The sequence below is a fragment of the Gambusia affinis genome, linkage group LG10 (genome assembly GCF_019740435.1).
Source record: "Gambusia affinis linkage group LG10, SWU_Gaff_1.0, whole genome shotgun sequence".
In the NCBI taxonomy this organism is placed as follows: Eukaryota; Metazoa; Chordata; class Actinopteri; order Cyprinodontiformes; family Poeciliidae; genus Gambusia; species Gambusia affinis.
In genome coordinates this window covers 11,386,773-11,404,395 of record NC_057877.1, presented here as the reverse complement: position 1 = coordinate 11,404,395, position 17,623 = coordinate 11,386,773, and the positions used below count along the sequence as shown (strand labels likewise).

General features: G+C 38.1%; 2 protein-coding genes across 3 annotated transcripts; both read left to right on the top strand.

Annotated features, from left to right (window-relative positions):
• Window positions 1–485: 485 nt before the first annotated feature.
• Window positions 486–6,434, top strand: npl (N-acetylneuraminate pyruvate lyase (dihydrodipicolinate synthase)). 2 transcript variants are annotated; one of them, XM_044128658.1, is made up of 12 exons: window positions 486–730; window positions 2,237–2,327; window positions 2,592–2,665; window positions 3,679–3,766; window positions 3,862–3,919; window positions 4,187–4,262; window positions 4,404–4,496; window positions 4,616–4,761; window positions 5,207–5,253; window positions 5,342–5,426; window positions 5,519–5,558; window positions 5,658–6,434. In XM_044128658.1, the coding sequence occupies exons 2-12, from the start codon at window positions 2,257–2,259 to the stop codon at window positions 5,795–5,797; spliced, it is 918 nt and encodes a 305-aa protein (XP_043984593.1). In that variant the 5' UTR covers window positions 486–730; window positions 2,237–2,256; the 3' UTR covers window positions 5,798–6,434. The 2 variants fall into 2 exon arrangements, with proteins under 2 accessions (XP_043984593.1, XP_043984595.1); XM_044128660.1 differs by lacking the exons at window positions 486–730; window positions 2,592–2,665 and having other exon boundaries at window positions 5,658–6,382.
• Window positions 6,435–7,007: 573 nt separating this feature from the next.
• Window positions 7,008–12,734, top strand: sec22bb (SEC22 homolog B, vesicle trafficking protein b). The gene is made up of 5 exons (XM_044128657.1): window positions 7,008–7,248; window positions 9,761–9,870; window positions 10,191–10,351; window positions 10,788–10,934; window positions 11,031–12,734. Exons 1-5 carry the CDS (start codon window positions 7,174–7,176, stop codon window positions 11,183–11,185), a joined length of 648 nt encoding a protein of 215 aa, XP_043984592.1. The 5' UTR covers window positions 7,008–7,173; the 3' UTR covers window positions 11,186–12,734.
• Window positions 12,735–17,623: the final 4,889 nt, after the last annotated feature.

The following is a 17,623-nucleotide window of genomic DNA, read 5'->3' as shown; positions in this document are numbered from 1 at the left end:
GAAAGTCTGTGTTCAGGGTTTATATTTTATAATTTTCGTCACCTTCCGTCGTGTTCCCTTTCAGGTAGGCTCGGAAACAAATGTTTCCCACCATACCAGCTCCTTCCAGTTTCTTAAGTCTCCACCAGTATACACTTTTAGATTTCTCTCTTTCACACCCACATAGTCTAAATCTTTTACTTTATTATAAAGTTAGAGAAATATACTATTCATTAACACAAATGTAAAATGAGTTATGCAGGCATATTTGAGCTATTGCTGACATTTTTGTTCACAATGTTGCAATTTGTACTCTTGGGCTCAGAACGTAAAAATGTAAATAGCTCTGAGCAATACTTTGATTTGTAAAACAATTGTGTTGTAAGTGTAACTATTAATGGTGAAACATTCTGACAACAGTTTAAGGCATCATGTGTGTTTCATGAATGGGAAACGTCGCCACATATATTTGGAGACTGTAGTGCACGTATCGAAAGGTAAAATATGTATAATCTGATTTATATTTGGATAACTTTCGTGTGTATTTTGTGTTTTTTCTTAGGTTTCAGTTTTGAACTACATATCCCATGATCCATTGAGGTGTCAGTTGACACTTCCGATATTTTCACATGATTAGCAAACCAACAAATCCCTGACGAATGAAAAATCCGGCTGAACAAATTACAAGCAGTAACTTCCATTCCAGAAAATAACATTTATCCAGAGGACTAATTGACGAACACAAGCAAAGGTATGATGAGAGTTAAATATGTCAAATGTTTCAACAAACTGCAGAAACTGCATTGAACATTTAATGTGTTTTTTGTTTGTTTATGTTTTTTTCTATATATTCTATATAGAATAAATAGAATGTTGGTTATATAATTTATAACAAACATGTTTGTGCTTAAATTGTCCGTTCTTGTTATTCTGTAACGCTCTAAGATTGAACTAATTATTTAAAACACTAAAATACTCAAAACCACTAACACATTTGTGTTTTTATTTATTTTGTTTTATTAGTTGATGTCAGTATTCTCTTCTGATATTATGAATGATAGATTAGACTTTTTTCACTATCTTGTGCATGTTACAGTTTACTTAGATAGATATGTCGTATTCTAAGAAAACCGAAATATCTTCAAAAATGCTTAGTTAACGTTTTTGGTGAGCGGACGCATGCTTTATTGCAGCAAAGCCCAGAGTCAGGACATTTTGAAAGGATATGACTCTAGAGGAAGTATTTAGGCAAGGAGAATGGTGTGGAAATGTAACATTTATTACAGAGTGGAGGGGACAGTGAAAAAAACAGGAAAGCTTAGTGGCTTCTTCAGGGTGACTAAAGAAAAATATATATATGTTGAAGATTAAACTGGCAAAATGCGTGAATAAATGTGCACATAATTAAAATTAAATTGTAAATCAAGAGAAGTGGAGTTAAGTAAGGTCTGTGGAATTGAATTCCACAATGCCAGAACTCAAAGTTACCGAACACACAGACTATGCCATGCAATTTTCCACAGGTTGAATATTTTGTATGTATTCTGGAAGACTGAAGCTCAACCAAGTTGCTGAAAAATGTTGTTGCCTCAGGGGGATTTTTAGAGGACATCAACAAACAACATCATGAAGAAGGAGTGCAACTGAGAGGCCACGGAGAAATGATAGAAGAACATTCAAAAAGTGTAAAAGAGCTCTTGTGAAACACTGAATGTGCTGATGGTGGAGAAAGTGGAGTAATATAGTTCAGTAGTTTAAGGTCTCCGTAAATACTACTGAAAAAAACCCACAATAACTGATTGTGTTAATGTAATGTTATAGAGCTCACTAATGAGAAGCATTCTGTACTTGAATACTTGGGGCCTATTGTTGTATTACAAATACATTAAACATTTATAAAGATAACTCTACATTTAATTTGAGCTGCTGCTCAATGCTTTGCAGCGATCCCACTATATTATAGATATTGAAGGTATTAGTATAGGGAGAACACAAAAGCATGGTTTGGCATGCCATTGCACCGTTTTTCACAGTAGATGACAGTATATACTCTCAAGTTGTTTTGGAAGCTACCAGACATAAACAGGAAGAAGAAAAAATAAGTGGAAAAGCGTTGGGATTTTCTTGTATTTGAACTGAGCAGACGCCTTATTATTCTTCTTAGTACTAACAGTACTAAAAATAAACCGGAAGCTCTTTCTTTTTAAATTCACAGTTTAATTGTACTTTCTTTTACTTTTATGTTTATGTTTGTTAGGTTAGCTTGTTATCTTAACCATGGCTCCTGCAGATGATAAAAAGCTGACAGGTCTGCTTGCTGCCACATTCACTCCTTTGACCGCTCAAGGGTAAGGAACCTTCAGAAGCTCTTCTATCATTGCAGACCATAGCAGCTCTGACTGATATTTATTTACATGTGTGCACGTGCATGTGTGTGTGTGTGTGTGTCTCCCACTTCCTTGTGAGGAGGAAATAGAAATAGAATGTATGTGTGCGTGGAAAGATTTGATATGATGCATGACCACCGTCATGATGTGGAGTTTGGTGTTTCTGTTTGATTATGTATTGCACTATATATGTAGGACTATATTTTTCCTATTTTCTCGAAACAGTGAGGTCAACTTATCAGTGATTGGACCTTATGTTGACTACTTGACAGAAAAACAAGGTATAAAGGGCATATTTGGTAAGTTTAAAAGTGGGATTCCTTCTGTTGACGTTTGTCCTGTTTTATGTTCCCACTTGAGTCAATATTAACGATACATAGCTACTTGATTTATCTGATCGATATGTCGACACTGTCATTCCTTTGCCAAAAGAGTTCCGTTTCCAGGTGCACATCTAGCGTTAAGAGTGAAGTAACCCTCCTGCCCTTTCCTCCAAAGGTTATGATGGTAAATAAAGCAAAGCATTTGAATTTTAGTTTGCAACATGCATTTGCTGTTCCTATTGGAGCAATGGCTTTTTCTTTTGTCTGTCGGTACTGGAATCGCTTCGCTGTGGAGAAAGGCAATCTCTCACCAGCTTCAGCCAACATTGAGGTCTTTTGATTTTACCCTGGGGTTGTCACAAAACATGTTGTCTTCCTGAGCTGTTGACCAGACATTTCTGAGGTGTTGCACATAATCTTTTAAACGGATGAACCTAGAACCTTTGGACATCTGGAAATTGTTAGGATGAACCAGACTTGTGGAGATAAACAGTTGTATTCCAGACATCTCGGGTGATCTATGTTTTATTTTACCATGATATCACACAAGGAAGCAGTGTATTTGAGGCTTTACAACCAACGATTCGTAATGTACATATTAATTTCCAAAGCCGATTTAAATGTTGCAACTCAGATTAGAAAGATAATCCAGGCTTCCTAGATATCACTGGAGTCATTGATGGTTAATTAACCTATCAGAAGATTACAAAGCCATAACATCATCCTTGTTTTCACAAGCAATTTAAAAGTGCAGTTATCGTAGTTTGTGGAAATTGCTGGTAAAAGTTCTTAAAAGAAACGTCCCTCTTTTTTTCTTTTTTTTTCTTTTTTTTGGAGATTAGCAAAAATAAATAAGTTAGCATTCCTCACTGACCAAAAACAAAAAAAAACATTTAGATTAAAGTTTAGATTAAAGTACCACAGTGAGAAGGAAATACTTTGACGTGAACCATTTTGTGTGAATAAGACATGCCTGATGTTTCTTCCAGTCAATGGCACGACCGGAGAGAGCATGTCCCTCTCTGTTGCAGAGAGGAAGGACCTGGCAGAGGAGTGGTGTCTGAGAGCAAAGGGAAGGTGAGTGATCTTACACTTTGGTTGGCTATTTTTTTTTCTCATTAATTTACATTTAGCAGGTGCAGATATTAAAATCTGAGATGTTCTCTTAACAGAATGGATAACGTGATTATACATGTCGGATGCATGAGCCTCAAAGACTCCCAGGATCTGGTGAGGTGTTGACTGATTTACTTACTAATGCGAGAGGAAATCAAATGACCAGATACCAACAAACCAAGTGTTGAGCACCAGTGTTACGCTAACGAGAGTGACGGTTTTATTTCGGACTTTCTAATTACTGAATATGTCTTTGTCGTAATTGCGTGTGTGTTAAGCCTTCTTTATCAACAGTGTGCAGCAACAAGGTGTTAGAATCCCAGTTTGACTTCACTCTAGTTACCAGCCTGTGACTAAACTTAACTCTGCTTTCCACTGAAGGCTCGTCACGCAGCAGAGATTGGAGCCGATGGGATAGCGGTCATTTCTCCCTCCTTCTTTAAGCCCAGAACTGCAGGTGTGACATACACCGTTCTTTTAATCTCTCGTGCTATAGGACTTTAGCATCTGCCTCCGGATTTAATTTATGTATCAATGCTGTTTGATTCACAATACGATCCAACCATTTCTGTGTTGTTTCTTGCTCATCTTGTTTCAGATGCTTTGAGGAGATTTCTGCAAGAAGTTGCTTCAGCTGCTCCAACTCTGCCCTTCTACTATTACCAAATCCCATCATTTACGGGGGTGAATGGTCAGTGGTTTGATTTATGCTTTGCAGTAAAGTTATATAGAGCTGAATTGGTCTTTAAGCACCTAGCAGGTGTCTACTGTTGTAAATCTGACATTCTCCCCCCCCCCTGTTTTCTTCAGTTCCAGTGAGAGATGTGATAGAAGACATTGAGAAGCTCATTCCCTCCTTCAGAGGAGTAAAGTTCAGTGGGAGCGACCTGTTGGACTTTGGCCAGTGTGTCAGTTACAGCAAGCCGCACTGGTCAGTCCTGTACGGTGTGGACGAGGTCAGCCTTCCCCACATACTCATTTGGTCTTATGTAGCTGTTGCTTTTACTGCCAGTATGAATTAATATTAAGGTGTTTAAGTCGTTTGATCACATTGACTAGAATGATGCGCCTCTCTCTGCGCTTTTGCAGCTGTTTCAAACATCTGGACACTGGAAGTGTTTAACAAATTTTTCTGCTGATTTACCTCAAATTTTCAGTGTGATGTTATGACACTGCAATAAAATATTAATTGATTTAAAGGATTTGAATACATCTTTACTGGGGTTAACAAATGACATATCTCTTTTTCAATTAAGGATTTTTGTTCAATAAAATACAAAAATGTAGCACGGATGAATCCTTTTTTGAAGGGACTGTGCACTGCTTTATTGTTCAATTCAACATAAACCTCACAGATCATCACTCTAAAACTAAATATCTTTTATATTATTTTTACTGCAGCAATTGCTAGCTGGCCTGGCAATGGGAGCCAATGGAGCTGTTGGCAGGTCAGTAAACTTTCACTTTCATAATTCTTCGCTTTAGTTCAATTATTTTATTGTTTTGATGTGAGGTTGTACATTTATCTTCCGGCAGCACATATAACTACCTGGGATGCTACGTGAACCAGATGATTTCAGCCTTTGAGACTAAAGATCTAGTCAAAGCCCGAACCATTCAGGTAGCACTGACCCTCTTCACTTTGTCATAATAAACTCTCCTGTCATGTTTCTGACATATTCGTTTAAATTGTGGTCTGATTTCTACATCCAGTTCAAAATCCAAGAACTCGTGCGTTACGCCATAAAACTTGGTAAGTGATAACCGCAATATTCATCTTTAAAATGAAAGTCAGACTGAGGAATTCGCCAGAAAACTGCATGAAAAACCGTTTTGGTGTGTGTGTCAACAGGTTTCGATATTGGAGTAAACAAGCAGCTGATGGCCGAGGTGTCGGGCTTGCATCTTGGACCGCCTCGACTCCCTGTGATGCCATGCCCTCCTGATCTCGCTCAGCTGATCATACAGAAATACCAGAGCATTTTTGTCTAACGGCTGGCGTGTCTCAGCTTGTTCAGTTTAAACGAGAATTCATCTTTTACCTCGTTCCTGTTGATTATGCTCACAATACTGAAACAATGAGGCCAGTTACCATTTTTCACACATATAAACTTACCGCTATTTGGTATCGGATGTGCACATTTATTTTTGGAAAAATGTAAAATGTTACAAATTTTCCAGGTAACTTAGTTTCTATTGTATTCTGTCATATTGGACCATTTCTAGAAAGTAGTGAATCTTTTAACTACTTAAATGAGTGATCGAACTGACTTTCTGGAAAGTTTGTCTTTTTTTTTTCTTTTTTTTTTTATTAAAGGAGGTATCATTTCAGTCATATTTTGATCCATTAGAAACTAGTCAACATTTTTATTTTTCTGTTTTAATGTAATATCTTTACATTAAAAGAGTCGACTGACATGAACCGTGATAGTGAGGGCAATGTGTGAAATTGAATTATACGGTTATGTAAAAGAATATTTTTACCAAACATCAAGGAGATCATAACATGTTGCTTTTTATTGTTGATTAATGAGTTTGTGTTTATTGATAAATAAAAGGGAAATTAACTGAGTGATCTGTGTTTTAAAGCTTTTGAAAAATTACTAATAAATATTTTTTGTGATCCTTGCTCTTGCCTTTTTCTTTATTGCTTTGAATTCAAAAGCTCAGATTGTTGTTTTAAATCCTTGATACATTCTACAGGAGGTTGTGTCTTCCTTTTTTTTAAATCTTATTTCTTTCTCTTATGGATTAATGATATGATCTTATGATATGGACTAATTCTGTCTGAGACAAATAAATCAATAAAGTAACATACCCAGAATCTCATTGATGAAACAAACATCTTTTTGTAAAAGCTACAAGGGTGATGACCATATTTTTTGGTTATTTCTAGGACGATATTCCATCTTTTGTAGTTGTTTGTTGCCTGGAATTCGGTAACTTTTTACTATCATTTTTATTTTTTCTTGGTTTTACATCCAGATATTGAGTATTTCTTGCTGCTTTAACTCATTGGTCTGATCAGCTTCATTAAAGACATTCCAAATAATGTTTTCTATTTCACAAATTATTTGTTCTGGCGACTTATTTTATTTTGTACCAGTACAGCGGCACTGTCCCAACTTTTTAGATTCACAATCCCAGAATGGAATTAACGTGATGCGGAACTGTATTTGTGAGCGCATTCATTTCCGCATCGGCGGTATTTGACTGTGACGCTAAAAGCTGCAGTGTTTCCGGCCAGCTCAGCGCCTCTCTCCTGTGGTGTTGTCACTTTTACAGCCCGCCCGTCAGTGCTAACGCTGCTGTTAACCAGCTGGGACTTTTCTCCGGGCCGTGGACACACAGCGGGACACTTCGCAGAGATGTTGCTGCTGACGATGATCGCTCGGCTGGCTGACGGTCTGCCGCTGGCCGCTTCAATGCAGGAGGACGAGCAGGTTCATTTCTCAACATTTCTACCCCTGTAGCTGATTTCTCTGGAGATGTAACACAGTGACACGTTAGCTTACAAAGATCAGGTGTGACCATCTAGTATCTAGTAGGAAGCAGGTTTGCTCAAGATGTGAGGATCCTGGGGCATTCAGATCTCATTATAAGTAGCTAATAGGCTAAACTTTGTTTTATCAGCTGAGTGACTATTTGAAGTAGGCCTGCCTACCAGGCAGCATATTACCCACAACAGTAATCATTCTCTCTTAGTGTGAAATCTTCTGTGTTTCTAAGCAGAGGTTTTAGTTTTTGTTGACTTTTCCACCGAAGGGGGATAAAAAAAAAATGAAAGAGCTTCCATTAATAGATCTTAGTTCATAAGCTGACTAGGAATGGTAGCACAGCACTGTAGATAAATATTTAATGTAACTAAAAAAAGAAATCTACTTTCACATAATTTGCAAAAACTGAGCACTTTATATTTATATTGTAAATTATGGCACATACCTTTAAATCACATTGCGAGAAATGTTCAAGAAATGTGGATTCTATTGTAGACAGTCGTAGTACAAATGTTGTGTTTTGCAAGTTTTTAAGTTTAGATTTTTGTGGTAACAATTAAGATTATTTTAGATTATTGCATGGAATGAGCAGACACAGGTATGTCACCTGTGTCTGATCATTTATTATTAAAACCAAATTTCTGTGTTTCATTTCCCACTCTGACACAAAATGATTAACTTAATTTCAGTAGAGTCTCTGAAATCAATACATAAATCTGTCGGTGTGATAAATCCAGTGCCTTGCAAAATCCATATTTTTTTTCCACTTCAGTGGATTTTTCTGGGATTTTATGAAATGGACCAAGTCAAAGTGGAAGGAAAACACATTGTTTTTAATAATAATCTGAAAAGAGTGGCATGTACTGAAATTGTAACTTTTGTTGCTGTGAGATGGCTAAAGCTAAATACAGGACTGAGGGGCATGGGTGGAGTTTGCAGAACAATGGCCCGAAAAATACATCAGATCTACGGTAAAATGGTTTAAATCAGAGGTTCTCCATCTTGATCCTCAGGACCTGCTGCCCTGAATGTTTTACTTGTTTTCTCTGCTGCTGCACACCTGGCTCAGATTGAGAATTGTAGTTAGGCTTGAAAATGGCCTTTCCCAGTCCAGCTCGACTAAATTTGAGCCAAATTTTAATGAAAAGACAAACATTTCGGCCTCTAAATGTACAGTGCAAGCAGAAACCTCAGTGACATAGAAGCAGATTCTGTCAACAAGCTTTAAATCAAGGACAGACTGAAACTTTTATCGGGATTTTTAGAAAAGGTATCATGGGTCTTGAGTTGCTTACTCACACTGCCTGACAGAACGACCACGAATAAAATATCAAAACGTCCTTCGAGTGCAACTTCCTTTTAGAAGTAGGTGCATTAGTAGAATTAGTAGAAATAATGTTACAGGTGAAACAAACTGACTAATTGTTAACACCTCAATGACATTGTAGACTTGTTGCCAAGGAAGGAACCCCCGCAATCTTAACTCCACTGAGAAGCTGTGCTCACTTCTCAGAAAGCAAGTGGAGAAGAAGAAAAAAATACAAACGCCGAGCTGATCAACTTGAAGCACTGACAAGACCACATGTAGTTTCTCAAAATTAGATGTAATTTGCTCCAGAACGTCATACGCAACAACCCAAGTTGCAGCAGTGATAAAGAATAGTTACGTTTCTAAATTTCTACCCCTCTCTTAAATTTAATGCAATTGTTAATAAGTGTAAAACGTTTCTCCACACCATAGAAATGTTTAAAAACCAAAGTTGTTAGAACTACAGACACAAGACGGCTAACATGTGTTCCTGGCAAAAGTATCAACCATGACTGTGCATACTGCATTCACACGGCTTTACCTATATGAGCCTCCAGAGGTCAGTATCGGTATGTTGACATTAACTTGCTTCTCTTATGAAAAGTTGTGCTGTCATTTTAGACCGAAGGATCAGACGACAATTAAGAACTTTGGAAATATACTTCAAATTTGAGAACTGGCTAAGAGCCTCTGTAACACAATGAGCTGTTTTACTTTGTGCATAGCTTCATAGGAGTCTAACATGTTTTTCTTCACTTTCTTGTGTGCTTTCAAAAAGGGAAGCGAGAAGGTTTGTTGTGTCTCTGCTTTGTGCTTCGTCATCTGTCTTTCTGTGATGCTGCAGTGGTAATGCTGTCATTTATTGTTATCCAACCCAGCCCAAAAGGCCCTGTACTAACTGTTAGAAATGGCATCGTCTTTCATTTAAATCCATTGTCAAGGCAAAAAATGAGCAAATGTAGTCCAAAAAAAAAATTAAATGTTTTTGTTTTTCTTCCAAGTAGTTAAGCTGCCATTATCCCCTCATAGAGACATTTGCTTGTGCAGTCACTCTGTGAAGGTGCTCATAAAACCAGCATCCAGGTGTTTTATGGTTAACATAATCGGCAAGTTATTTTATTTAATTTATTTTATTTTATTTTTTTTCAGGTGGGTCGAGACCTTCAGCAGTATCAGACTCAGGCCAAGCAGCTTTTCAGGAAACTCAACGAACAGAGTCCCACACGCTGCACTTTAGAGGCTGGATCGATGGCGTTTCAGTGAGTGTGAAGATGTGTTAAGCAAACCATGTTGACTGCCAAAAAAAAGTGCTTTTTTTTTATTTTATTTTTTTTATAAATTTAGTTGTTGTTTTTTTTAAACTAAACAGAAAACTATAATTTGCTCCCAATAGTTTTCCCTCTTTTAAAAATGCCAAATGAAGCAAAACCCAATCAGTAAGGAGTAGCCCCATCCTCATCTTCAACATTCACACAAACGCAGAACAAGCTTTGCTTGCTCCACTCTCGATAATTCTTTCTCCGTCTCCTTTGCCGCTTTGAGTTTTCAACATGACCCCATGTTTTGGTTCTCCCCGCAGCTATTTCATAGAACAAGGAGTTTGCTACCTTGTGCTGTCGGAAGCCAGCTTTTCCAAGAAGCTAGCCTTCGCGTACCTTGAAGACCTGCAGGCAGAGTTTCATGAGCAGCACGGAAAGAAGGTCCCCACAGTGTCCCGTCCTTACTCCTTCATCGAGTTTGGTAAGAAACAAAAGACTCTGACAGTATGGCTGACCGCATGTAAGAGCCTGCTTTGAATAATTTAAACATACTGATCTTTTTTTTTTAATATTAATATATTTGTTCGGACAGTGACTGATGCTCATGAATGTCATTACATTTTTGAGCTGTAATTGATGAATTGACTTTTTTTTTCCCATCCTTGAAAAATTGGGTTTCTTGTAATTCACAAAAGGTTGAAATTAAATATGAAAGACTTAAAATTGACATAACAAAATTTTGAAATGTAGACTTTTTTTAAATATTTCAAATATTTTTTGTAATCGCTAGCTGCAGCCCTAACTCTGCGGATCAAATGCGGATCATAACTCTGATCAAACAGAGTTATGAGTCTGAGCGTCATGATTAACCACAAGGTAGGACTGCAGGAATCTGCTCATCAATGCCGTTTCCTCAGACACCTACATTCAAAAAACCAAGAAGTTGTACATCGACAGCCGAGCCAGAAGGAACCTGGGCAGCATCAACACTGAGCTGCAGGACGTCCAGAGGATCATGGTGGCTAACATCGAGGAGGTCCTGCAGAGAGGGGAGGCGCTCTCTGGTGAGTCAAGCGTTTGCTCTCGTGTCATTAAAAAAAACAAACAAAGTCTGCTTTTGCTTTGCACTCACCGTCTTCTCCCTCATCTTCCTCGCACAGCACTAGACTCCAAGGCCAGCAACTTGTCCAGCCTGTCCAAGAAATACAGGAGCGACGCCAAGTACCTGAACACCCGCTCCACTTACGCCAAGCTGGCAGCAGGGGGCGTCTTTTTCATCATGCTCATCGTTTACGTTCGCTTTTGGTGGCTCTGAGTGATGAAGGAGGAGGAGGAGAAGAGGAAGGAGGTAGAGAAGTGGAAAATGAGCCGTGCGCAGTCTGCGGACGTGAAAAAGAAGCTTTCGCTATTGATGAGCAACAGGATCCCTGCTTCTTAAGGAGACTTTACAGACATACTGTCCCACTGCTCTGTCTGTCCTCACCTTGTCCACGAGTGGGTGTCTGATCTGAAGCTAAACGATGTCCGAATGCTTTGTTTTATTATCATCATACCGTATCGTACCCTTGAAGTTTCCCCACATTTCAGAGGAAATTAGTAAACGTGCGACTCTGTGTATGTGGGTTGCCTGTTTTTGAAGGTGATTTGTGGGTAAGTGATGAGGAAAAAAAAAAAAAAAGAAAATTTCGTGTGTTATAAGTTTCTAAAGCTCTTCTGTACTATAAAGGAGCGTGTGGCTGAAGCTTCGGTACCCTCTAATTATACAGATGAAAGAAACTAATCACCTTCTTTTTCTTAGAAGCCTGATCACATTACTTTGGCAGTTCTGTTCATTTACTATATGATTATAGTAGGGATAGCTGTACGGATTATACTCCAAATTCATAAATAATTAGGAAATCGTAAATAGAGGTACATAATAGACACAACAAAGGAAAATGCAGAGCATCCTATTGTTAAGGCAAGTAAATAAACATTTCTGATTTTTGTGTTTTTTCACGTTTTTTTTAATTACTTTTATTGACACTAAAAGTAATTAAGATAATCTGCAGCCACGGCTTAATTTGGCTCAAATTCCAATCTTAATTTCAGCATTTTATTACAAAGTAAAAACGCCTGCATGTGGATATTCGCTCATGATGGTGCCTTCTTATTGTGCACAGAAGGCAGCACTAGAGGTGCACCGATCCATCCACCACAGAAAGGAATTGGACCGGTTTTCCAAAAAGCAGACCGGGGCTTTTAAAAGATCTGCTCCCCGAAGTGCGTCAAAACTAAGAGCTCATGCTGTTCTTGGCTTGTGAACTCTGACAGGATGTACTTATTTACACCTCATAAATCAAGCATACATGACAGTTTGACATTATATAATTTGGAGAAAAAAAAAAAAAAGCCAAAATTGGTAGGTTTGACCCTGAGAAAACTGCAAAAGCCTGATCGCTGCATCTCTAAGACAGTAACCTTTTTTTCTTTTCTTTTTCTTTTTTCTTTATTATGTCAATTTAGTCAACATATTCACTGGACTCATATTCTTTCACATCAGTTCTGTCTCAAGTTTTCATTCCGTCATCTCTTATCACATTGAAGTTTTTATAGTCACCTTTTGAGAAGATTGCGGCGGGAGTATTCAAAATTTTAGGTTTCCCGTAAGTGAAATCATTTCCACCAGCCTCTGTGTTGTAAGTTATTAAATTACTTAAAGCTGCAATCCATGTAATCCATTTTGTAACGTTTCTGCATTTCCTTTTTATAGCTGATATTAATAAGTTGGAACTAAGAAGAAATGGAAAGTGCTGTTTGATTTTATGGCACCCCTGAACTGTAAGCAGAATAAATGCCAAAATAATAAATTACCTAACTTTGCAGCGACTGAGGAGTTAATTAAATGTCGGAAGTTACGATGTTTGATCAATTGATATCCGGAGTCAGTTTGCGAGTACGACTGGTGATACCGTACTTACATGACCTGTATTGAACGCTTGGAAGTTTTGGTCAATATGAAGCAAACTGTCTTCATTTTTGATTGGCTGACCTCAGCCAATCAAAATGTTGAGTTGTTCAACCACATTAATCCGTGCTTCAGATAGTAATCACTCTTGTAGAACCGACTTTCACTTTAATTACAGACACAAGTCTGTCGACTAAACTTGCACGTCTGAAGTCTGTGAACGACCTGAGATGAGATAGAAAACATCACTATAAACTCTGCATTAAGTCTCAACTTTAATTTCAACACTGGCCAGTTTCTCTGTCCGTGCAAAGACGGATTTTACATCAAATCGAGAAAAACATAAACACGTGAATGTTTTAGATCATCCAACTCATGTTACAAGACAAATCAACCTGAGTAATCTCAAAAGTGCGGTTTAGATTTCAAATGATTGCATTCATGGGTTGCATGGTGGTGCAGTTGGTAGCACTGTTGCCTTGCAGTAAGAAGGTCCTGGGTTCGATTCCCAGCCTGGGGTCTTTCTGAATGATGGATTTTGTTCTTTAAGTGAAAAAGTTTTTAAAACTCTTCTGGCTCTTTGAAAGAAAGTAATCACCTCCTTGGTTTAACCTCCCTATTAAATCTTTGGTTAACTGTAATTACCTCTTTTTATTTATTTATTTTTTTTTAGTTCAGTGTCCGTGGAATTACCCAGGTTTGATTACTGTCAGATGTCCAGAATAATAGAAACTTACTTAAATATTGTTCCCACACTTTTATGAACCATTGTTCTAAAAATATCAAATCAAAATCAAATCAAACTTTATTTGCATGGCACATTCCAGCAGCAAGACATTTCAAAGTGATTTACATCAAATCAAACACAAAAATACAATGCAACATAGAATCAACAATAAAAACAATATCAAGTCAGATTCCGTCAATAAATTTGCAATTGATTACGTTTCGAATACAACTCTAAACAAGTGGGGTTTTAGTTGAGATTTAAAGGAAGCCAGTGTTTCAGCTGTTTTACAGTTTTCTGGAAGTTTGTTCCAGAGTTTTGGTGCATAGATGCTAAATGCAGCTTCTCCTCGTTTGGTTCTGGTTCTGGGGATGCAGAGCAGACCAGAACCAGAAGACTTGAGAGGTCTGGAAGGTTGATAATATGCAAAATACTTCCAGGAAAAAAAAAAACCCTTTGATATGGAATGGAGGAAATATAAGTAAAAAAACAGAGTCAAGACTGGATCATGACTCACAAAATTAAACTTTGTGAGTCAGAGTATCTTAGCGTCTTAAAGTTCAGTGTGCGTGATATTTTCCAATACCAGGTTTTGTTGAGCAAAAGGACATACGCTGTCTCTCAATTGTTTTACAGAGCAACTTCTCCTTACGATCTTGTCCGAGATTAAGCTAATGGTGTCAATTCGCTCTGGTTTAACAGCCTGCTCTTGCTACTTTTGTCCAGCAGGTGGAGTGCTTTGCTCACTGTTGCACAGATGGCGCTGCAACACAGGTCTCAAAATCGTCCTCCCTCCGCAGCTGATGCCTTTAGCTTTACTTTAAATCGTATGTGAAACACGATTTAATTATAATGTATATATATTTTTTAAAAGTGCAGTGGCAGTTTAGGATAAAACCCTGATGTTGCAAACAAGAGTTTCTGGCTCTCAGATTATAGCACTCCAAGTCTTCGACTTGAGATAGAACAGGAAATGTCAGAGAAAAAAATGAGAAGCAGCAGAGGGTAGCGTGCCAAAAAGCAAACCACAGGGCACAGGCTAACCTTTTCACCTTTCAAGGGAAGTTGAGTTTGTCACTGTTGTGATCACATTTATCTCTCTTTGTCATCATGTTCCATTAAAACAGCTCGAAGGCTGTTTTTTGTAAGACCCTTTTTTTAATGACACTGAAAGTTATTCTTTTTTTAATCTACTGGTGCTTCTAAATGCGTCACAGTGAGCGACGGCGCTCGCATTTTGCAGTTTCGTCCATCCTGTCTGTCTTCCTCTTACTTTCAGTGTCTGCCGCCCATTGCCCAACCTTTCTCTCTACTTCTAAGCCTGGATATGCCCCGTGTCTGAATGTAACCGCATGAATCTTGCCAGTTTTGCAAAAAATAAGAAGGGACATAAGTGCACACAGGACCTTCAGTTTTGTTCTCTGCGTTCAATCAATTCCTCCTCATAACCAAACATAAATTGTGGTGGTAAAGGCCTTTAAAAAAAGAAACCCCTTCCGTTGTAAAAAACAAACAAACAAACAAATAAAAATAATAATAATAATAATAAAAATAATAATAATTATAAAAAGTAAATAAAACCTTGTGTAATGTGTGTTTGTGTGTGTTAATTTCACAGTGATTAAAGAGGCGACAACATGCCTGGTGTTTCTCTCCAATGCTTTCTTTCCTTCCTCTGCACGTTACCATGGCAGCAGCGAGTGTGTGACAGTCATGTGAAAACGAAGCTGATTGGATTAAAATACTTTATGTGATCAGAGGTCAGGAAAACGGCACATGTACTAAACACACAGAGCCGGATTCAGACACACACACACACACATGTGTGGCTTTTGACAGTAACCGACTGAAATATTAACTTCTGCACATTTTATCTGCGTTTTAAAGCAAACTAGAGTACTCTATTGGCCACTCGTATTGACATATCTTGATTAGATTTCCTGTCAAAAACAAAACTGATGGGACCAGAGTGCCACACACCCACACTTGACTTTGTAATCTTAAAGGAACAGCACCTTGAATTATTAATTCACCTCAACCTTCACCTCCAGCCTGTACTGCATTTCAGACATGGTGACTACAGGTTTTAATTTGGTCTGCTGGCCTTTGGTTTCCACAGAGCCAAACATAAGACTTAATTATAAATCCCTTGATTATTTAAGTGCAAGGGTCCTAATTTTATCTTGTTGGCTGATGTGGAAACATGCAGTGTGTCTGCTCCTAATGAGTTAATGGGCTGACTTTACTGTGACCCACAAGAAAATAGAGGAGGAAAATGTTGTGTAACATTTACTTATACCCATAAGTACGTTATTTGATCAGAGCTTTAGTATTATGCTACAATGAAATGCTGTCGGCTACATGCTAATGCTAGTATTGCAATCTGTTACAATTACGTAAATGTCTGACATACTTTTTGTATTCAGCCCATGTTACGTTGTTATGTTGGGTTATGACTCAGCCATGTTTGCACATCTAGAATCTGAAATCTCTCCCAGCTTTGGTTGTATGTTGTCCTGCTCAAAGGTGGTGTTCACTTTCTGGTCCTCCACAGCCTCTGGCAGATCTTCTTTCATAACGGCCCTGTTTTCAGCTCAAAGGGAAAGATGTAAGAGGCCTTACAGTACTTCACAGTTTTCTAATGTGCTCAATGTGATGGGTAGTGTAAGTTTTGCACCACTGTTAGTTCTGCAGTTTTGCAACCCTTACAGAAAACCATGTACAATGCATTTGTAAGATACTCACAGTGCTTCACCTTTTCAACATTTTGATGTGTTACAGTCTTATTCCACATTGTACTAAGTTAACCTCTTCCCTTAAAATTCTACACACAAATTTACTCCATTATGACAATGTGGAAAAAAAGACTGAGAGATTTTTGTAATTTTATTAAAGGGCAGCATTATGTAAAATCAACCTTTTTGAGCTTTACATCATGTTACAATGTTATTTCCTTATGAAAAACATACCTGGAGTGTTGCTTTGATTCTGTCATGCCTGTTTGAGAAATCCTTTAATCTCCCGTGGCTTTTGAGGGTGAAGCTCGTCCTCGGGGTTTTTTGGCCAACGTTTTGGGGGGGAGGACCCTCATTTGAGCGTATGAGAGGTTTAATAACTCAGGAATGAAAATTTAGTTTGAAACTTTTTTACATCCATTGTTCTCTTTTTTTTTTATAAAGCAAGCCGCCTCGATGGTCGACACTGTTGCCTTCTTAGTGAGAAGTTCTCAGTTCCCAATCCAGTTCTGTGTGACGTTCCCACTGCATGCAAGGGTTTCTCGAGGTACTCCAGTTTTCTCTCACAGTCTAAACAGCGTTCACGCTGTGACCTGTGCGTCCATTTGTTCTGACTTCTGACATGACCTGGGTGCACAACCTGTGACTGCTGGAGATAGGCACCAGCTCCCCTGTGACCCTGCACATGATCGAGGGGATATATAAGATAGATGTCAGCATAAATGGTTTCAATAATCTATTAAATCTGCTGAAGCCTGCGAAATACTTGCAAATGGGACAAATGCGTACTTTCCAGCAGAGCAGAGACTCTAAACATGCAGCCAGAAATTACAATGGAACAATTTAGGTCAGAGCATTTTTCTGTCTGGATTGCTCGCCATCGAATCTGACTGAGCACAAATTCTTCTGCAAACAAGAACAAGGAACTGTTTCACTCTCAAGCTCAAGATGTGCAGAACTTATCAAAACTTGCTGTACATGACGCACACTCACCTGGAGACCAGTGAGTCCTTGCATCCATGTTCAACAGACTCCAGAGTACTCTCCTTTCAATACCTACAACTGCTGACAATGTGGGCAGTTTAAGTAAAGACAACATTTTTAAAATAATGATTTTGGTTGTTGCTGGTGTTTTGGTGTTCCTCCATTTTTTTTTTCATCTTACTTGCTTTAATTTGTTTTTTTGTTGGTCAATTTAGTGTTCCATTTTTCTGTTCAGTGGTCGTCCGCTGTAAAGACTCAACCAGTCTGGTGGGCTGAGGATACTCTTGTTAGGGTTACAAGAGTAGAGAGGGCTGAAATTAAATGCCTCATTTTTCAGCATTTTTTTTTAAACGCTTCATC